Genomic DNA, 23,880 nt, shown 5'->3' on the forward strand with positions numbered 1-23,880 from the left:
TTGAGCCTTGAAAATCGCAATTTTGCGTTTTTTTCAGTTTTAAATTGTTTTAAACTCGAAAATCATCAAGTTTACAGAAAAATTAAAAGAAACTTATTTTATTCAAAAGTACCCAAAAAATAAAAAAAAGATGTAAGGGTCGAAAAAATTCATTGTTACAATTTATTTAAAAATATTGTTTAAAGAAATTTGAACAACTTCTCACCTGGGCGACCGTTTGAACCTTATTTTGGGGTATCTAATGAAAGCGAATATGTAAAAAAACTCATGGGAATATTTTTCCGAACGAACCTGAGCTTTTTGCCTTATTTAGTGGGCAATAATCAATGTGTATACCTACCCCAGCGACATACGAACACTCGGGCCAGAAGGACCCTCAAGCATAAACATCTACTTAATGCCTTTGGTACATAAATAACTATTTAATTTAGTATTAAGAAAGTTCTTTTAAGAAACAGTATTAACAAAATATCGAATACATTATTGCTAAAATTTTAAAGCTACTAAATTAAATTCAGTAAAAAAGAAAACTTACAAAACAATTGGTGTTTGCAATGAAAGTTGTATGAAGTCGCATATATTTTATTTATTAATGTTTTGTATTTTGAAAGTGGAAATCAAAACATTAAAATAAAATTATTTTAAAGGAAAATTCTTGCTTATTGCCAATAAAAATGGTAAGCTGCCATTTAAATCAATTCGCCCAAATTTGATTGCCTTAAAAAAATTTTTAGATGCTAAAAATACGACAGGTCAAATAAAAACAATAAATTTGGCAACAAGGTTGAACATCCCTTCTTGAATTACTTTCACTATTCAATTTTCGTTAAGGTATGGACTACCTAAGCTCTGACGTCACAATATTTCTAATTTGTGCGTATTTGTCCCATAATAAGTTGGAAATTTTGGTTTTTTAAATTGTTTAAAGAATAAATAAGGACTTTTGGTTATGAACATTCATTCTGTGCGATTGGTATTAATGTTCATATTTTAAGGTAATGTTCTTGTTTGATTAAAACTTTAATTATTTTTTACTGTATTTCAAGATTACTGAAATTTCAAGATTACTCAAGATTTTTTTACTGTATTTTGTTGTTGTTTGTTAGTTGTTACGGGTTTATTTTAAAATAATCAATAAATCATTAAATTTATTTACGAAGTTAAAAAATATTTAAATTATTGTTTTAATATTTTTTAAGTGGTAGTGATTTTATCCGTTAAAAGACTAAATATATTCATTTTCTCATAGATTAAATAGGTAATACTTGTTTTGTTATCATTACTGAACAATTCAGTAATACTGGATATCTTCAACACATGTTTAGTAATCATTATATGCCCAGATCTAAAAAATAAACTCAAAAACTATTACAACTTTTTTTCAACAAATAATTCATAACATCCAAGATTGAAATACTTTACGGTTGGACTTGTATGAGGACCTTGAGATCTCCACAGACATGAGGACTAGCCCCAACTGTGTTAACCGCCAAACTACTCTAAACCGACCTTTTACTCCCATACACCGACAACTATTTCCTTAATTTTCATCAACATTCCATTAATTGCATTAAATTTCATCTTTTTCATTTTGCTTCTGTTTCCTTTTTCCCAACCAGCCCACTAACATCTAACATTTTAACTTCCTTACTAATCACCCAATAACACATAATATCATATCTCAATTTGTCCACCTCCCCATTTTCTTTCTTTCTATTCATCATACCCCTTCTTCTTCCACCATTTTATCTAATGGCAGTTTCTTATTTCTCGTCCTCCTGCCAGTTCTTGTATGACTTACTCCTTCACATATTCTTTCCTCACGTCTCCTACTTCTTGGGGTCACCTTACTTGTCTTTGTACCTTTCTTCACCATAATTCTTCATTTTTAATCTTTAAACATAAATTTCATCACTAAAATTCATTTATAAAATTCACAGACATCTTCACACATCCATTCGACACTTTCAGTCTGTGGACCCTATTACCACCTATATTACACAAGTCAATCTAATCCCCTCACAGTTAACTCAATATATAGTCTCTATTATTTCATTCTTTCTCTAATACATATTCATACACATCATTTTGTCTGATTTTCCATTTACATACTTAATTATCTAACTTTGTCCATGCAGTTCACAACAACATAGTATCCAATTTGTTCTTGCTGCTCTACATTACTCAACCAACATTTTACATTTCCTCTTTCCTATATTATTACTCTCATTCATTCTTTCTCAACTCCATTTATATTCATTTTAATATACTTCACAATATGGTAATATTATATTAACACTATCAAAACTACAATATAATAATAGTTAGAATATCATATTCTGTTATCATATTATCTAATAAAATTTTAATAGCTTATTCATTTTACTAATTAAAACAATTTTCAAACTCTTAGAGATTACACACCAGGTCTCTTACTGTTGTTAGGCAACCACCATTACCCAAATTTAAAAATAAAAAATTTTTTAACTTCAATTTCATTGGATTCCAACTTAATCTTTTTATTTATATACTTATTTTTATATCATTCTTACACTATTATGTGGATAGTACCACATTAATTTCTTTCATTTTCCACATCAATCAATTTTCATACCACTTTAATAACTCACTTGTTTTTTTTTCAATAAAAGAGATTTGCAGATTTAAGCGAAAAATTTTTTATCATTTAAACAGATTCAATTTTAACTAAAGGTTCATTAATAAGATATTAGGTATTATTACAACAAAATAAAATTTTATAACTGTTTAAAAATTACATTAGTCGCGGAACACACCAATACTTTGTCATGTTTAGCAGTCTTCTTAAATTATTTTCCTGTCACCTCAGCCAGTTGGTCTGTGTCGTCTTAACTGACAAGAACCAAGTGTTAAAAACCGAGCAGAGAGACATGTAGCTCCTCAAGTATTAAATTTTATCCATTGTCATCGATCTAGAGTCAACATGTAATTTAATTTTGGAAAGATGTAAACCCATATATGGATGTCATAGCCACAAATTCATTGTTAGCTTCAAGTACATAATGCACTGAAGATGATCTGATTAGATCGAAAACGTTATATAAATTTTGACGACACTTGTAAAAGTTTTAACTATATGTTTTTATATACCAAAATACAATGGTAAAGTGTTTTAAACTCTGTATGTTTTTTTTTCAACACTTATTACGCCAATTTGATAGAAAGGTTTCCACAGAATATTATAGTACAACTTAAACTACGAGAAAACGAATATCTTTAATATTTAATAGGATAACATTACTGGCAACGAAAAAAGAATAAAACATTAATTCAAATATTTTTTAACTTCGTGAATAAATTTAAAGATTTATTGATTTATTTTAAAATAACGCTGATAAAGTTTTAATCATATAATAACATAACCTGAAAATGTGAACATTAATAGTAAATATCTTAATACTTTGATATGCTTACCTCACAAATTCACGACCAACAAATCATACCAATCGCACATAATGATTGTTCATAACCAAAAGCCCTTATTTATTTTTCAAACAATTAAAAATCAAATATTTCTGACTTCTTATGGGACAAATTTAAAAGTGTTACAAAGAATGAAGAAAGAATGTGTAGTCATAAAAACTGTTAAAATTAGAAAGATTCAATATCTGGATCATATAATGAGATGCGAGACGTACATATTACTTAGGTTAATTATGCAAGGGAAGATGCAAGGGAAGAGAAACCCAGGACGACGCAAAATATCCTGGCTAAGAAATTTGAGAGAGTGGTTCGGTTGCAGCTCATTAGAATTATTCAGAAGCACGGCCAATACAATTAAAATAGCAATGATGATTTCCAACCTACGATAGGAGAAGGAACCTGAAGAAGAAGATGGGACAAATACACACAAATTAGAAATGTTTGGAAAGGTTTCTAAAACCCCCGCCCATTGTAACGTCAGACAGGCTGTCCATTTCGGAGACTTCCTACCGTTTAAAGTGAATACCTACCTTTAATTATTTCTGAATCTGTATATTAATATTTTCCAATAACATAACCGCTACCCTTTAAAATCTATAAGTAGTACTAATTTTAATATTCTGTCTAGTTTGGAAAATTGATTACTGCCCATAGTTTCTTTTATTTATACCGTAGAATGGGGTGACTTTGATTCTATAAGGTGACTTTGATAAAACATGAATATTTTGTTTCAAGAGAGTATACAACCCAAATGTTTCGTCCGTTATGGTGGTTGTCTGAACTTGATTTCAGTGCACATGTTGATTCACTATAGCAGAAGGTGTTTGTGGCCAATATCAAAAGTATACGGTTGTAAATTCACCATTGAAGTTTTTGTTTGAATTTGAAGATTTTATATTGTGTTACTAAATTTAAGCATACAGCTCTTACAATAGAATTGCAGGTAATTTTGTGTATGTTGCCTTAATGTAGGTCTAGTTGTCACTATTTTAAAATATTTAACCTAACTTATTTCCGTAACTACTCCATGAAATTGAATGATTTCCTATCCGGGGTCACTTTGATACATTTTTCGGGGTGACTTTGATACTTTATTTCTTTTTATAGTTTGCTTAATGAAACTTCAAACCGTTAATTATTTTCAGGATTTCGTCATTATCTGCATGAAAAGAAAAAATGCCGCGAGTTTATAAACGAAAGTTGGGATCAAGAAGCTACAAGAACTTCTCTGACGAAACTCTTGAACATGCTCTGCTTCAAATAGTAAACGGAAACTTGTCTGTTAAAGCCGCTTCAGAAAGATTTAAAATTCCGTATGGTACTTTATATAATAAATACAAAGGGAAGCATGTGAAGAAGCCAGGGGGCCAAACTGCGTTGACGGAGCTGGAGGAAAAATCAATCGTGTCCTGCATTGTCAAATGTGCAGATTGAGGATTTCCATCATCGACGCTAGATGTACAACTTTTCACTAAGAGTTATTTAGAAAGAACTGGAAGAATTATCTCTAAATTTAAAAACGGGGTAAGTCCTGGTACCGACTGGGTAAAACTTTTTTTAGAGAGACATAGTCAGCAAATCTCTGAACGACTTGCGTCTAACATTACTAGAGCTCGGGCAGGTGTCACAAAAGAAACGATAGAATCATATTTCAATAATTTAAGAACAACTCTCTCAAATTGCCCTCCATCACACGTTTTCAATTACGATGAAACCAACGTTAGTGATGATCCGGGGAAAAGAAGATTGCTTTATAGAAGAGGCACCAAATATCCAGAACAAATTACTAATCATAGTAAAGCCGCCACATCAATAATGATGTGCGGTGCTGCTGATGGTACACTACTCCCTCCTTATATAATATATCGCAGCGAACATATGTGGGATGCATGGACATTAGGAGGTCCACAGGGCTCTCCTTGTTGTAGTAGTGGATGTTGCGCAAGAGGAGCTAGATATAACCGAACAAAAAATGGGTGGATGGAGGTAACTTGTTTTACAGACTGGTTTGAGACCATATTATTACACCACGCAAGACGGCGGGAAGGTAAAAAAGTTATGATCGGCGACAACTTGGCGTCTCACTTTTCAGATCATGTTTTAGAATTGTGTGAATTGCACAATATTGAATTTGCGTGCCTTCCCAGTAATTCAACACACATATGCCAGCCTTTGGATGTGTCTTTTTTTAAACCCATGAAAGTCTCTTGGCGAAAAGTTTTGACAGAATTTAAATTGCGACATCCAAAAATTACTGGTGTACCTAAAGATCAATTTCCGTCGTTATTAAAAAAATGCTTGGAATTAATGGATCAGACAATTGCAAAAACTGAGTACAAATGTGGAGATAGTGAAAAAAGTGCAATTAAGAGAGTTTTGAAGAATGGGTTCGAGGCTTGTGGCATGGTCCCTTTCGATCCAAATAAAGTCTTGAGTAAGATTACACCAATCAACCATAATGTTGATTATGTAGAACCTCTGATTAACGACAGCCTCACAGACTATCTGATGAAAAAGAAGTCCGAGATAGAAGTTACTAAACGGCAAAGTAAAAAGAAACTTCATATCCAACCTGGTAAAAGTGTAAGTCGACATATAACGGCAGATGACAGCTCCTCCGATAGCGAGTTAAACAGCTATAATAGTGAAAGCGAAAATGAAATTGAAAATGAAGATTCTGTGGAGGACCAATCATATGAAGATGAGATGAATACAAAACCCAACCCTGCTGAATTGAATGTTGGAACTTACGTGCTTGTAAAAATTATGTCAGGTAAACAAAAATGTAAAAATTACGTATATGCCGGAAGGATACAAGAGAAATTACCTTTTGACGAATACGAACTCATTGGACTTAAATCACTGGATGAGACCCATAAACATTTTAAAGTTGTGGAGACCGACGTTTTTAACGCTCCTTTCGATGATATTTTGGCAATTCTGAAGACCCCATCGGTTGAAACAAATGAAACAGCAACTACATGTACATTTCCTGGCAGAGTTGATGTTAAAGAAAAATAACTTTGATTTTGTTTCCGTTCAAAATACATTCTTTTGGCTTTTTTTACTATTTTATACTGTTTTACTAATTTGCTAAAATGTTTTTTACCTGAATAAAGTATTAGCTACCTGTAAAATTATTTATTATATACTAATTATTGTGCCTATAGCAGCTGTCAAAGTCACCCCAAAAATTAAAATTGAAATATTCAAAAATTGGCTTAATCGATTTAAAAATGGGTTGACATTGACACCATTACAGCTTTTATGCATCGTCCAAGCTATTTTAAAATAGGGTATCAAAGTGACCCCACATCAATGGGTGATTTTGATATACCATTACTTATTTTTTTTGAGAAAATCCTCAATTTAAAGATATATATACTAACAGTATAAATTACATAAACATAAGGTGCTACCTAATGGACATTTTTCCACATTTTTGGGATCACCCATTCAAAAGTTACGTAAGAAAATATAAAAAAAATTAACAAAGTCACCCCTTTCTACGGTACCTATTTTTATTTTGTTTGCAGTTAATAATTGATACAACATTAAAAAAAAAGAGTTTTCAATTTTAAGTGTCATTTCAACCATATTATGTGACTATTGTAATAAGAAAATATATACAAATTTTTGTTGCACCAAAAAATACAGTTATCTCATTTATATTCTATAAACAAATTTTATATTTTTATTTATTCGTTCTACCCCCTTCAAATACTTTCCGCGTGTCCGCTTCTGATGCCCCGATATTTTTATTTCAGTAAAACTAGAAAAGAAGATAAAAGAAGTTCGCTTTGCACTTACAACTCCTGCAGGTCGGACAGCTTTGCGATTGCAGAGGGTATATGTGTCAGAAAGTTATCGTCCAGTTCCCTGAAACAAAAAGAAGTTTTGGCTCTGGGTCATTAGCTGTGGAAAGTACTTAAAATAATTAAAATCATTTGTTAATTCCCCTAAAGTAGGTAAAGAGGACTGATACGGTTTATATAAAAGCAGGATTGGATTAGTTTTTGTTCTCATAGCTATAATATTAAAATATACAAAACATTAAAATAAATAATACAATAATTTGTGATTGATACTCTAGTAGTAGTTTCTATATTTAGGTTTAAATTTTTTTGTCTAATTTCACAGGTTATTTTCATATAAAAATCAATTTCAGAAATATAATTATACCATATTAAAACATTTTCTGGAAAAACTTCAGGGAGGGAACAAGTACAATATCGAAACGACATATAAAACAAACACTACATTAACATTTCCTTTTTTGGTCTAAATCTAACAATAAATAAAACAGGATTTTTTTCATAAAATACACTGTCCGTGCGAATCTTTCTTTTTTTTTGTTATCTCTTTGCACTTTCCGGGTTTAAATCAGAGGTTGTTCCGTTTTTAAAGTTTAACTGCCCATTCACCTTTTAATCAGTCTTTATATGTTTCCTCGATCTTTTAGTTTGTAGTGTAAAATTGCACTGTTTTTTTTTCAGCAATATTCCCTCTCTATAGTTTCTTATATTGCCTTGTACACCTTTAACAATTCATTAACTACTTCTTCTGTCTTTAATCTGTGAAGTGTGCAACTTTCAATCCGTTACAAAGACCACTGCCCACAAATGTACAGGCAGTCATCAGGAAATGTCATCCTGGCAGTGCAATAGAAATGACAATATTAACTGTAGAAAAGACGTCAATTATCATTATAAGTGTATTATAAGAAAAAAATTAGTATCACGAATGAGCCAGCTCTTTTATAGGGGGTATCCCAATGAAGTAAGTCAGGAATATCAGACAAGATATTGTTCGAAATGTTGGGTTTCTTCATTAAGAGTTAGGATCAGGTCAACGAACAAATAACTATTTAAGACTTTTAACTATTTAACTTGTTATACAATATCTTCTTCTACTATCTATATCTATAAAACGAGACGACTACTAGAAACAACGGAGATAAAAATACTTCGATGAATATCAGGGAAAAATCTGTTGGATAGGAAGAGAAGCGAAAACATAAGAAGAGCATGCAATATAGAAGACATGAATGGATGGGTGACAAAACGGAAACAGGAGTAGAACGAACACATCAGTAGAATGGCAGAGGATAGGATAGCATGAGTAGTACGAGAAAAGTCACCAAGAAGTATTGACAGACCAAAAAAAAGATAATTTAAACAATTTAGGAGGCTAATATTGAAGAAAAAACAGGCTTTAAAGCTTACATAAGTATTAACACAGGACTTAAAGAGTACAATAAAGGGATCAAGATTATTTGCGTACAAATAAGTAATCTTTGATACGCAGATGATACAGTTATACTCTCTGATAACATCGATATTTACAGATGATCCTTAATAGGATGATCCCAATTTGGACGTAAGATCAACTAAAATAAATTAAATTTATGGTAATTAGTAAAAAGTATATCCAAAATATCCACCTACATATTGAAACCAAAGATATTGAAAGAGTACACCGATTCAAATATCGGGAATACACGGTATTGATAAATGGGACCCTAATGTATAGATTAGGATCCTAACTGAAATATCGAAATCTAGATTTATCAAAATGAGAGAAAGCTATTAAGCAACCGCAATCAAACGTTAGCATCTGATGCCGCCCCACCAAATATTTCTTACTCTATACGTCACTTTACCGAGCAAAAAAGTGAACATTAAAAGTAGCAACTGTAGAAAAGTTAAAGGCTTGAGAAATGTGGCTGTATCGATGCATACTAAAAATATCTTGCACAGACAGTGACCAATACAGAGGTATTGGGACAAATGGGTAAAGAGGTGGAATTATTAACACCTGTTAAAAGTAAGACATATTTGGGACATGTATTTCGTAATGTTAAGTAGAGTCTGTTACAGTTTGTCGTGGAAGGCAATATTGAATGTAGAAGACAGTTGGACAGAAAGAAAAAATCCTTAGAGAAACTTAAGGACGTGGTTCCAAATACCAAGCTGCAAACAATACATGCACCAAAAAACAATCTTATGATGATCTCCAATCTTGAGCAGAAGACGCTATATAAGGGAAAGATAGGCTTAGTATTGGCGTAATCGGTTATCTAGATTATAATAAAATCGATTGTGAGTCTCTTTTTATTTACCTTTTGAATATGGCCTCATATTTGCGAACAATTCATATTTTTCCTAATTATGTACTTCTGAATAAGATCTATAGACCATATTGGGAGTGTACTGTTCTCACAAATCAACCAGTGGAATACGAATCGCCATATTTTAACCAATCGAACTAAAATTAACTAGTGTAAAAAGTGGTCAGGTAACCCATTGTGTTTAATCCTGTTAAGCATTAGCCTTACTTCTAAGAATGTTGTATAAAACATTATAAAATGTTGGTAAACAACTTTATAAGACATAATGATGGTATTTAATTTTAATTAATTAAGATGTTTGCTTTGCAAGTTTTAGAAAGCACAGTGGTAAAAATTTGAATTCGGTTTAGCCAGGTAGAAATCGTTTGATTTCTCTTTTTGTTTAACTTTATGAGACAATGAAAAAAGTCGTACTCTTTGCAACTTGCACGTAAGGAAATTTGTTAGAGATATTCCACAATACAACCTCACCTAAGAGTCAAAATTAGAAAGTCTTTTTAGAGTTTAAGTCTTTTGATATTCTGGCCATTTGAAATGAGTAAATATTCCCTTTAAATGGTGTAAGAACCGCATCTGATAATAATAATTATTACATTTTCTTCTCAGACGTTCAGTAATTGTAAAATATAGATACTTACAGAACTTTGAGTGACGTCACATTAGCAAATGCATCTTCGGATATTTCAGTGATTTGGTTTCGTTTCATCAATCTGAAAATCAAATTTAATAAACTTATATCCAAAATATTTTAACGAAAAACAAGCAAATTTGTATCTATTTCGGTTCTTATAATAGAATTACTTTTAATTTTTGCGTTTCGATTTTCTGGCATCTTACACCTTCACCCTACGCAACCATCGTCCGACTCGATTTAGGCGCGACTTCAAACTTAAAGCCACAGATCTGCTTTATATTTATTAGTACTGCGTTTGCTAAATTTTTGGCTAGAATGTGGCTTAAACTTAAACCAAGTAAACTCCTCACATCGAAATGAGTCCACCAGTCAGCTGAGATCTGGAACCGATAGGTAATTTTAAAATGTTTCAAAATATTTATATAGTAAAATTGATTAAAACAGCACGTTATGGTAGTAAATATCATTCTAGTAATGGTTACAGTTAATAAACCTTCGAAAAGGCTACTCTATCCCCGCAATTTTATTTAAAATAAATTTTGGAGTAGCCCTAAATGATTGTTATCAGACTATTATAGAAAACAATTTTGTATTATATGTAAAAAGTAAAAACTCTATGGGATTGTAACACATCAAACGATGTACAGTGTTTGAGGCACACAAAATGGACGAGCTAGCGTTGCTCAGAATCGGAGGGGTTTGGCGATGATTCTTTATGACATTTCCATTAGTACACAAGCTAAAATAAAATTGGAGTGAAGAAAAAGTAAAAAATAAAAACTGATAACTACTAGAGCTAAACCAAAAATATTGAATAAATAAAACAAAGAAAACAAATGATAATTGATTATTATATTATATTATTACTATTATATTTCCAGCTAGTGATTAAATAAACAACGCTAAGTGAGTTGACAAGTTTATTTTAAAAGAGACACTCCTGACCTATATTTAAAAAAAAAGATTAAATAATTCTTTATTTGCGGGCAACCAAAAAAAGCTTTTACATATTTTAACAATGTAAAAAATAAAATAATTTTTTTTTAAATAATTAACATATGACATGCATTAAAAAAACATTCAAAATTATAAATAAAGTTTAGTACCTTTAGTACCTATTATTATTTTTAAAATAGCAAAGTAAACAAATTATAAAAGTATATATAGTATATACTATACAATAAAGTAGTTATAGTATTACTTAACTTTTTAATCACCAAAAAAGGTGATCCATCGTTGTGCAAAAAGGGTTTGAAATGGTTTAAAAGCATAATATAGCTATTCATTAAATTATATCCTACCTAATTCTCGTATTTCCCATGTCCACTGAAACGGAATATCAACTAGACAAACAAAGCAGTGAAATATTTAAAGATGTCTGTTTTGTCCTTCTGTGAAAAAAAAAAGCCGAACTGTCAGTGAATTATTAACCGTTATGTCAATACCCAAGTACCTGATACGGGAGTCTATACCCGTGCTACCCAGGTACCCGGCATTGTTTCGGTAAACTTCGCTTGTACATTCCGAAAATAACAGACAGTTGGGATTTTTCTTTGTTTGCTATCAGTGTTTATTTAACTGTGCTTACAAGTTGTTAATATTTTTGTGACTATATGCGTGTTTTATGTTGTAATTACTTGTAATAATGGCAAGAAGAGAAGTGAGTGCTAGTGAATTTAGAAGGTAAGTTATTACTGTTTATTTTTACAATGTTTTATACATAGATCATTCAATTTTAGAATGGCGTATGAAAAGCAACAGAAGTACTTGCAACAATTTATAGACGATATAGATGAGGAAGTAGACAAAAATATCGAAAACCAGGAATCAGATGAGGACTATGTTTCGCAAAGCAAACCGGATGGAGATGAAGCTTCTGACGTAGAGGACGTTTTTACTGATATCAATAATAAGATTGAAATCGATACCGACGGCGACGATAGTAGTGATGAAGATTTTGACGATTTTCAAGAAAGTTCTTCCCAAAATAATGTTCTGGTTGCAAAAGATAAAACGATTTGGCAACGAAAACCATTTACTGCAAGTCGAACACTGAAACGTAACCTTTTGCGTGAAAAAACAAGCCCAGTATGTTCTACTAAAACTTAGTAGAGATTAGAGATAATAATGTGTGACATAATTATACGCGAAACCAATCGAAAAGCTAATAGCGTTTGTGAAAAGTATAATGTTGAAAACCCCGACAAACCTCGAAATCTTTGGAAGTCACTCACAACAGAAGAATTTGATGCATACTTAGGTATTCTTATTACAGCAGGAGTACGGCATTCAAATTCAGAGCACTCGAAAGATTTATGGAAAACAGACTCTCATCCTTTGTCCCGAGCAAGTATGGGCATAAATCGCTTTTGGAGCATCAGCAGATTCTTACGGTTTGACAATGACAAAACACGTGCAGAACGTTTGCAAAATGATAAAGCTGCAGCTATTACAGATATATTACATCTTCTCAATAATAATTTACGTCGTAACTATGTATTATACTGATTCTCTTACTGTGGATGAACAGCTATTTCCTTTTAGAGGTAGGACACGTTTCACGCAATATATGCCAGCAAAACCTGCAAAGTATGGCATCAAGGTTTGGTGGGTTTGTGACGCCAATAATTCGTATCCACTTACTGGACAAATTTATACTGGAAAAAATTCGACTGGACGTGAAACTAATCAAGGTGAACGCGTAGTAAAAGATTTGTGTTACCGATACAAAAATTCTGGACGAAACATAACAATGGATAATTTTTTCACAACTCTTTCACTAGCCCGTCTCCTGTTGTCTTGGAATTTATCATTAGTTGGTACTTTGAAAAGAAACAAACCATATATTCCACAAGAAATGCTGCCTTTGCCAGAGCGTGAGCCTGAATCGTCATTACACGGATTCCGGATTCAGTGCAGATCGTGTTACTATTTGTTCATATGTACCAAAAAAGAAAAAAAGCGTTATCTTGCTGTCAACAATGCATGACAACGATAATGTAAGTGGCCCAAAAAATAAACCTGAAATAATTCAGTTCTATAATACAACTAAAGGAGGCGTAGACAACATGGACAAAATGGTTTCTCATTATTCCACTAAACGCAGAACTTTGCGTTGGCCAGAAGCCTTCTTTTACAATATCCTAGACGTAGCTTGCCTAGCAACCTATATAATTTATACAGAGAATAATCCACAGAGTTCTACTGAAACCAGTAAGCGTAGAATTTTTCTACAAGACTTAGGGAAACAACTAGTGATGCCTGCAATTTCTGCTAGATCTAAAGTACCAAATGTATACCGAAATTTTTCATCGAGGTCAGGAATTGAGTGTATGTTAGGAAAACTACCTACAGATTCAAGTAATACTGCAGAGTCATTACCACTTCGAGATTCCACTGGACGCCTCAAAATTGTTGGAAACTTGCTACATTTGTATGTCTTTAGCGAAAAAACGGCTAAGAAAGACACGAAAATCATGTAATGTTTGTAATCGTCCACTATGTAACGAACACTCAGTAAATATAAGTAAGTGTGGACAATGTGTTTAAAATGTAACTTTACGTTTTCATATCACTTTTATTATAAAAAAAACTAGACAGAGCTTCATAATTTACTAAACATTAGTGTTACCCGGGTGCCACGGGTGTGGACGTGTAAAATGGTGTAAAAACTTTGACAGGTAATTTTAATATATTGTATACATTTTTTTCTTTGGTTTTTATTATAAATCTCTTGGTTCTAAATAATTTTAGGAATAACTAGAAGCTCGAATAAAAATATTTATACTATCGTCAATGATTCAGATACAACAATTACCAAGGATACCCAGGTACCTGGGTATCGATACAAAGGTTAACAAAAAAGTGGTAGAAAAAAGTATAGAAAAATTATAGTTGCTTACCTGATGGACCTTATCGGATAATACAAACGATCCACTCTGCTATTGGAGATAAAAGTGTTTTTTTTTTCGAAGATTGGTAATACGTAGATTAAAACCTTATACACGATGGAATTTGGAATACTTTTTTTTTCTTCCTCTTTATAAGCAATTCTGCTTGTTCATTGACGGAATAATACCTCTATGGAAGGTTTTAACTCCATCTTTTGCGCGGTTGTCCGATAATTCTTCTGTCCATTGTTGACTTATCTCTTGCTATTTTGACGACACAGATCTCCTTCATTCTGCTTATGTGGTTATTCCATTCTGTTTTTCTATTTTGTGTTCAGTCATTTATACAATGTACGTTACATGTTCTTCTAATGTCTTCACTTCTCTTTCGATCTCTCAGCGTATTTCCTGTAATTCCTCTCAGTACTCCCCTCTCTGCCGTTTCCAGTAGCCTTGGCATTGTAGCTGTGTCGGGTCTTGTTTTTGAGACATATGTCATTATTGGTCTTACACTGGCTTTATAAATTCTTGACTTCATCTTATGTTAATGTGTGTTTTTTCCCATATAGTGTTATTAAGGCATCCTGCCAGTCTATTTGCTTTTTGTACTTGATATCTCGCTTCTTTGTCCAGGTCTCCATAGCTAGACAGTGTAATTCCCAGGTATTTTCATGACTTGTTCAATACTGATGCCATTAATTTCTATTTTACATCTGGTTGGTTCTTTGCTGACTACTATTTTTTTAGTTTTCTGAGATGAAATTGTCATATTAAATTATTCTGCTCTTATGTTAAATCTGTGGACCAGTCTTTGCAGACTATCTTCATCTTGGGCTATCAATATTGCGTCGTTTGCGTAACAAAGTATTTTGATTTCTTTGTTTTCCATTCTGTATCCTCTTTCTTTGTTAACGGTTTTGGAATGGGTATCTTGTGGAGTCATCCTGTAAGCTTTCGACTTTTATCTTTGTGGTGTATTCTGGTGTATTGTTATCACATATATGTGTTTGTATTCGGATTTTGCACAATACCAATTTATGATTGCTTCGTATTTCTGCTGATGTTAGTGCTATTACATCCAAGATTTGAAAAGGCTGTAACTCTCTATTCGACAAAATATAGTCTATCGTAGATATTGTCCTCTCCTGTTTTCAAAACTGCATTTGTATTGTTCTTTGTAAGAGAAAAATGTATTATTAATACGTATCTCGTTTATGCGGCAGAGGTCCGTCAGAAGGTCTCCGTTTCCATTTCAGATATTTTTGTTATATCGCTGTTTTATTCCTGGAACTATATTATCGCCAACACCGGCAATAAAATCATCCATAATGATTATAATCATCATTTGGGGTCTCGTTTATTTTAGTCTGAAGGTGTTCGTAGACGTTTTCCCTTGTAGTGGTATCTCTGTTGTTCTCTGGTGCATAGATTGGTATCACATTCAGAGGTTTGACATCCACTTTAATTTTTACACTTACTATTCTTTTAAAGGTATATTTACATTCTTGTAATGGGTGTCAAAAATTTGTGTACTACCAGGGCCACTTCTTCTTTGGCTCTGGTTTCTTTTGCACCACCACTGTAAATCATCAGACAGTCCTCTAGCATAATTTCACCATTTCCTTTTTCTTCGTCTTTTCTAGTGCACATACGTCTATATTTTTTTCTAGAAGCTCGTTTGTAATTTCCTGCTCTCTTGTGTTTGGAAACTTTATGTTCCAAGTACCGATGTGAACTATATTTCTCGTTTTCTATGGGTTGTATGGTTTTAAAGGCTATCAGTAGGGTACTAACCTGGCTGTAGACCTCCTCCTCCTTTACCCGGGCTTGGGACCGGCAACAGTTCTACACCCAACAAAACTACAGGCGGAATTTTAAATACGTAAATTAAAACTTTATAGGTTTTTTGGATCGTTAAAGATTCCTATAGGATCCTGCTTATGTGTTTATGTTAAGTTAACTAACAGGATTTAACACGATAATAAAACAAAATTGAAAAGATGGACACCATCAATTTTATTTTGTGATCTATTTGCTTCCCAGAAATTCTTATCACTTAAGCTGTCCATTTGGATTTACCTAGAATATGGTAAAAATCAGTATAATTCAATTTATTATTATTATTTTTTTTTTAATATAAGGACCATCCAAAAATAACGTAATTTAATTTATTTCTACGTCTTGGTAGTAGCGTAATCACCATGCAGAATGACTTTCATATAGAAGAGTCCTAGCATTATCAAATTAACTTAAATAAAATAAATTTCATCTGTGGCAAACGCCGTAATGTCTAACAGAAGCCGTAAACGGTGCTTATTCCGAGAGTTCTGCCCTTGTTTATCGGTCACACTTTTGGATTTCTAAAGTTTTCACGACTTTTAAAGTATTTCACGATAAGTTCGAGAACAAGTTGTTTTTGTTACACGGAGTTGCAGAAACGAACCGATAAAGACGGTATTTTTGTTGCTATTATTCAGCTTAAAAGCTCCTGGAAACTTCACGAAATATTTTAGAGGGGTTGTTTTTAAGCATCCGTGTTTTCCAATAATACGATAAATAACGGGTACTTCTAAAGAAGCAATGAAGGTTTATTTATGTATACACTTTTTAGGGCACTTTTTTATTTATCCATTAAAATATTAATATTCTTGTACGAATAGTCTTGTAAAATGCGATTATCTCGAAATCTGTTGAGTTTTGAAGTTATTAACAAGTGTACCTTTTTTTGCTTAAATAATTTATCTTTAATTTTTTTTTATCACAAACACCAGTAACTTAAAGAACAAAAAAGTTAACTGCAAATGTATGCCACATATGTAACATACGTGGCGCCCTCTATCAGCAACATTCAAGTTTGCATCAAATTATAATTTCTGATGTTCAATTCGCTCCGTGCGTGACCATGGTAGGGGTACCTTGAAACGATGCCAGCGTGCGTAGCGGCGAAATATGACACAATTGGACCTACCTTTTTACACATAAATTTTATCAAAAATGTGTGCAAATATATGTTGCGTATTTAATTGTGCTAATAATAGCAAAAATAGGAAGTGTAGTTTTTATAGGTTCCCAAAGATTGCATATAAATTAGAGAAAAGAAAAAGATGGATTCGTGCTATTAATATGAAAAAGTAAATATCACATAATCTCATTTTTATCCAATTGAAATAGGAAATATTTAAATAATTTACCTTAAATGATATTTTATAAGGCTTCAAGCTAACTGCAGAGTGCCTGATGACTTTAGCTTTTATATCATACCTTTTACTATTATATATATAATCAATAACCCTTCTACCCAAAGGTGTTGGGTGTAAAGTCTCTTTTTAGGTTTCATATACAAACTTCCTCCAATTCTTCTTGTTGCTTGCCAATTTCTTCGCTTGCTCCTTGGTGACTCCTCTGCTGTCTAGGATGGCGGCAATTTCATCGTCCCAGGTCTTCATGGGTCTGCCCCTCGGTCTTTTCAAGGTTCTTCTTGCTTCCCACACTTGTTTCACTTGGCTTTTTTTATCCATCCTTACCATGTGGCCGTACCATCTCAGTTGGGCTTCTTCGATTTTCTTCTCTATTGATTGGACTTTAAGGCGTTCTCTTATTTCATCGTTCCGTATCCTATCCATTCCGGTCACCCCTAGTACTCTTCTTAGATACTTCATTGAAATACTTTGCAGTTTATTTTTTAGTCTGGTGGTGAGCGTCCAGCTTTCACATCCAAATGTTAAGATAGGTACAAAAACTGTGTTGTAGATAGCTATCTTTGCTTTTTGGGATACTTCTTTTTTCGATAGGAATGTGCTCTTAATTGCGTGGTATATCCGGGAAGCGTTTGCTATTCGATTGTTTATCTGTGCTTCTTGTGTACCCCTACTCTATAGTTGCACTCCCAGGTATTTAAAGGTTTCGACTTGTTCTAAAGTATAGTTATTGATTTTAATGTTTGTATGTTGGTCTGTTTTCCCACATACCATGACCTTGGTTTTACTTTCATTAATTCTCAGGTTACGTTTTTCGAGTTTATCTCTCCATATCTGGAGGTTTCTCTTAAGTGCGTCCTCGTTTCTTCCAAGTATGACGAGGTCATCTGCAAATGCGCACTCCGCTATCTGTATCATTCCAGGTTTCTATGTCCAACAAATATTCTCGATGTTTCTTCTCTAGTTTCTTTCATTACATCATCTAGTACAATATTGAACAGGATGGGGCCTAGTACACCTCCTTGTCGTAAGCCATCATTGACTCTAAACTCTTCTGATTCCATTCTACTGTTACTGTTTTTAATTATATGCTCTTTCACGTGAAAAACTTGATTTGCCAGTACTAGATTTTTCCCTTTCTTCTCCGTTTGGGATGAATTTTGAGAAACCCAATTTTTATTACTACATTTATTTTGTACATAAACTGAAAAAATATAATTAAAAAGTTAATTATTAATAATTGTCAATTTCGCCTGTATTTAACAATGTCAAACGTATGTCATATGTTTAACCTGAAAATTGGTAGGTCCAAAACAGTCAGATGAAGGCAGTAGGTGTCGCGTCAGTCACGCACGGAGCGAATAGTACCCAGTTATAAAATTTTATAATAAATGTTCACAAACATAAAGGTTATAGCGAAAATTAAAATTTTAAATTTCCACTTTAACACCCTGTATCTTTCTTAATATCAACATTTTATTAAAGCAATTTGGCCTAATAGTAATATTTTAAAGTTTAGAATCTACGGTTTCTTTTTGTACAATTACTTAAGGACCACCCTATATATGTTGTACTCAATAACTGAGCACGTCAAAAATACCCGGAACGCGATGTGCGAAATAAACGAAATTCACAACGCGTTATGGGTATAAATTTTGGTCAAAGGCCAAATTCGGATTTTGAGTACAACATATATATATATATATATATATATATATATATATATATATATATATATATATATATATATATATATATATATATATATATGTATATATATATAATAAACATTTAACTGTATAATACACTTTCCGAGAGAGCAGGAATAGTTTATTTCTACTCGGTTACTTCAATTTTTCGTATAAATTTTGAGGTTATGTGAAAAACGCGTGAATTCAAAAATTTAACCATTTAACGATTTTCCATAGGAATTCCGACCACAGATTGTCCGTAAATTATTTTTCCTTTAATTTTTATTATATTTTCAGCCTTTTTCAAATGGATTGAATTTTCCAATCGATTTCAGTTATGTTTGAATCGACAAACTTAGTTTGGTTGTAATAACAATGGGAAAAACTTATGATATGATTTTACAGAAAATATAAAAAGACCAGTTCACAAATAATAGAATCTATCGTACAACTATTCGTTGTTTATAGAAAAGAAAACATTAAAAGAAAAGAGAAAAGACCGAAAGATACATTTTCAGAACACTATTTAAAAAGTTTTATCGGTTAACACTAATTATCTTGTTACATAAGCGAATACATTTGGTAGTCTTTTTCTATTTCTGCTCAACTCCAGACCCCGGGGATAGAGAAACGATAACGTTGACCCAATATATTTGAATATAGAGTAATCCATGTCTCGAGTTCCACAGCTGCTATTCGGTAGATGAAATCCAAGCACAGAAACTCTATTCAATTTTATTAACATGTATTAAATTTCTGTTATATAGTCTTGGGTGAAGGGATGTGCTCGAAGCTATTGGAAAGTTTGAGAGAAATATAAATTTTCTTCATCACGACAATCATCTGAGGTCTTTTTTTATAAGCTGGTATTTTGTGTCGCATTTTTAAACAGTGTTGCAAAATTTCTGTTACACCATTCCTTCTAAAATATTAGTCAGATACGTGAGTGTAACATAATATTTAAATCCACTACAGTTGAGGAGTTGTCAATCAAAATCAATCATGTCCATAAAAATCAAAAAATGAGTTAGCAGATGTTTCATAATATAAAGAGTGAATCCTATTCTATGGTGTTTTCGGTTTCGGTTAAAAAAAATCATGTCCTGTTTAAAATGAATACACAATATTAGGTTCCCAAATCAAATGAAATCATGTCCACAGTTGGTTTCAATCATACCACCACATGTCCATTGAGCTAATAGGAGTGCCCCGATTTGGTCACGTGATTTGACAATGTCAACACATTGTCTGTGTTTTCCCTCTAGGTTATGTCGATAGCGAGTATTGAGTTTGTATTGCACTGTGGTTTAATTTCAATATTATTATAGTAGTTTTTATTAAATAAAATTGAAATTTTCCATGGATGAAGAAAACTTAGTGAGAGTGGGCGATGCCAATGAAGGATCTCGTAAAAATAAAAAGACTGTGGATAAAAACACTAGAGCCAAGCTTAAGCGATACAGTACTCCAGTGGGATGTCGTGTGTTTTTTCCATGTAAACACATGAACAAAGGTATGAAATGTGCATTAGTTAGGCCTATAGATGCTATTTTTGTTCGAAATATCCTCTACAAAATACCTGACAAAAACACGCAAGATAACACCATTGCCAGTTGGATAAATCAACGTAACATAAAGCGGCGAAGGCCTAGGCCTACCTCTGAAAAATCAAAGGCTAATAGTTTTAGTGTACAATATTCTATACTTTCATCAACCGGTAAAGTTATACCTATGTGTAGGAAACTTTTCATGCATATTACCATGGTGAAGGGAACAAGATTGACTAATATTTCTAAAAAGGTGAAAGAGGGAAAGGCTGTTAAGGATCAGAGGGGTGGCGATAGGAAGAGTCACAAATCTGCTGCGAACAAGGAATCAGTCCGCCTTTTTTTGAGAAATTTAAGAGGAAAAGAAAGCCACTATAATCGAAAAAAATCGAAAAGGATTTATCTTGGTGCAGACTTAAACATTAAGAAGTTGTGGCTAATATACAATGATTCTGTACTTGATAATCTTAAAGTTAAGAAATCTATGTTTAGGAGAGTTTTCAATGAATTAAATATCGGATTTTCATCACCAGCTTCTGACGTTTGCAGTACATGTAATAAAATAGATCTTCAGCTGAAAATTGAGAAGGCTAAAGCTGTGAAAGACTTGGTAGTGGTCAACCAATTTATGATGGAGAAAAGAATACACAGATTAAGAGCTAATGCTTTTTATGGGCTCTTAAAGGAAAACAAAGAAAATGAGGTTACTTTCTGTTAAATTACAAAAGACAATTAAGTTTTTACTCTTTTTGCATTGTAGCATCAAACGCACAAAACCCCATATTTTACGTATGGACTGAAGAACTTGCAGGAAGGGGTGCGACCGAAGTTTCATCTGCATTTATAAATTTCTTGAACTCCGCTAATTTTTCAAATGTAACAAGACTGAATCTGTTCTGTGATGGGTGTGCCGGTCAAAACAAAAACAATGCCGTTGTTCACACATTAGTGTATTACTTAGGATCAGTGCAAAATGCTTTAGAAGAGATTGTTCTAACATACCCTGTTCGCGGGCATAGCTTCCTCCCCGCTGATCGGGTGTTCGGAAGGGTTGAAAAGTTACTCAGGAAGCAGCCTACTATTGCAACAAAGGAAGAGTACTACAATGTATATAGTTCTGTTGGAGAAGTACGGAAACTTGGAGAGGATTGGGGATTGATTGATGCTAAAAGTTTGGCTACACGATTTAAAAACATTGAAATGATATCTGAAAAGAAGAGGATTTTTGTAAGGAAAGAGAAAGCTGTCAACCGCAATGGACAAGAACTTACTGTTATCAAAGTGAAATCGGCACAGAATTTTAGGTTTGAAAGTGATTTTGAAACCTACAACAAGCCTCAAAAAAAGGCTGGCATTCTGCAAGGTCGTTCTCAACTCCTGTAGAGTCACTTCCACTGAGCAATATAGTGAAAGCAGCTAAGAAGAAGGACGTGGAGACGTTACTTGTGAAAATGTATGGTGATGACTGGCAGAAACATGACTTTTTATCTTGATATAAGACCATAATAGTGGAAGTCCAGGACGACGAAATTGATGCTGACGAAGTGGACGAATCCTGTGATTGTCTAGAACCTGACATTGGACTACACATTTAAACATTTATATTTTGTGGAAAGTGTCGTTGGTAAATGTTAGCCATTTTTCAAGATATTTTTTGTAACAATACAATAGATATTTTAAGTAGTCTAAGAGTTTTTTTATCAACCCCTTCTATCAACGTCCATGAAGTCCAATCAAATAAGAACATGTCCTTTTTTTAAAATGTATTTACAGGTTTATGTATACCTTCAGATTTGAAATATTTACTAAGAGACAGTTAATTTCAATAAATAAAATGATATATGCTAATTTATCCGATTTTTCATGTAAGGTTATTTACTAATACGTTTTTTGCGATTTCCCTAAAACTTCTTAAGGTGGACATGATTGATTTTGATTGACACCTCCTCAGTTCATTGTTGAATGAAAATTAATATTGCCCCAACAAAACTTACATAAAGTAATCATGTAACTGTTATTTTTTAAACGATTATATCAGTGATCTTGATTAATTAACAAAGAACACTAAATTGAGTAATTAATATGTGACAGCAGCTAATAAATAACGCATTTCACTAGACAGACAGATAGTATAAACGGTGTACCCCCTCTACGAGTGCATGATTTTTCCTCAAAAGAATAGGCGGTGCTTATCTGTACAGCAGGTTTATGGCCTATTTTTATTTAATTTTTAGCTGTGGTGGTAAAACGTTGATAACCTATTTATACAAAATTTATACAAAATTATGTTGTAGAAATAATACAATTATTTATTGCTGCTTTTCAAAATCGCCCAGTTTCGACAGAGAACACAGTACGATATATTATTAAAAACTTTAAAAATTTCGGTTCCATAAATAGCTGTATAAAATGTTGTCCAACGGATCAACCACGATCGAAACAAATCTCTGTTGAACGCGAAACTTGCGAAATGCAAGTTTGTTTAACTGCTGAAGAAACGCCTTGTTCGAGTAGACAAATTGCGGACGAAGTTGACCTAAAGAAGAGAAATGTAAGAAATATTTTAAAACGAAATGGATAAAATTGCTATAAAGTGCAAACCACCCAAGAACTTTTTTCAGACGATCATTATAAAATTGAAGAAATCGAATAATAACAATAACTTTTTAAAAAATGTTTTGTTTTCCGATGAGTCTTCATTCACAATCCATAAACGTCATAATCCATCTGTCGCCAGCTATTGGTCTAGCGAAAATAAACATTTGAGTATTACTGTAAAAACACAATACCCAAAGAAATTGAATGTGTGGACTGGACTTTATAACGATAATATAATTGGTCCATTTTTTATTACAGGAAATCAGAATCGACATAAGTATTTAGATTTATTACGCAATCAGATTATTCCAGCAGTTCAAAACCTTGCGGTCAACTTCGATGATGTCTAGTTTCAACAGGATGGTTGCTCAGTACATAATGCAATCGAAGTTACAATTTATTTGCAACAAACATTCCCTGGACGATTAATTTCTACAGGAGGAACAATAAAATGGCCCCCTAGATCACAAGAATTAGCACCTTTAGATTTTTATTTTTAGGAAATTCTGAGATCAAAATTATATCGGCATGAATTTGAACGAGCCACCAATTTAGCAGAATTTTAAGAAAAATTTGTTCAACTCTGCAGTCGAGTACAGCCAAATCAGATGAATGCAATTGTTGTGAACAGTGAACGCAAAATGGTGAATTATTCATCAATTTTTTACTCTCACCAAACACTGCTAATTCCCTCAAGATACATAATGCTGTAACTCCAAAAATATACGGTC

At 32.7% G+C, this 23,880-nt stretch overlaps 1 protein-coding gene across 2 annotated transcripts in view; it reads right to left on the reverse strand.

Moving 5' to 3' along the window:
* rk (G-protein coupled receptor rickets) overlaps window positions 1-23,880 on the reverse strand; it is an 896,029-nt gene that overhangs the window by 42,036 nt on the left and 830,113 nt on the right. For both annotated transcript variants that reach the window (XM_072536684.1, XM_072536673.1), the window contains 2 exons: window positions 10,231-10,302; window positions 7,273-7,341 (listed from right to left, as the gene is read on the reverse strand). In XM_072536684.1, coding sequence (XP_072392785.1) covers window positions 7,273-7,341; window positions 10,231-10,302 — 141 coding nt within the window. The remainder of the gene's footprint in view (window positions 1-7,272; window positions 7,342-10,230; window positions 10,303-23,880) is intronic.

This window comes from Diabrotica undecimpunctata, chromosome 1 (assembly GCF_040954645.1).
Source record: "Diabrotica undecimpunctata isolate CICGRU chromosome 1, icDiaUnde3, whole genome shotgun sequence".
In the NCBI taxonomy this organism is placed as follows: domain Eukaryota; kingdom Metazoa; phylum Arthropoda; class Insecta; order Coleoptera; family Chrysomelidae; genus Diabrotica; species Diabrotica undecimpunctata.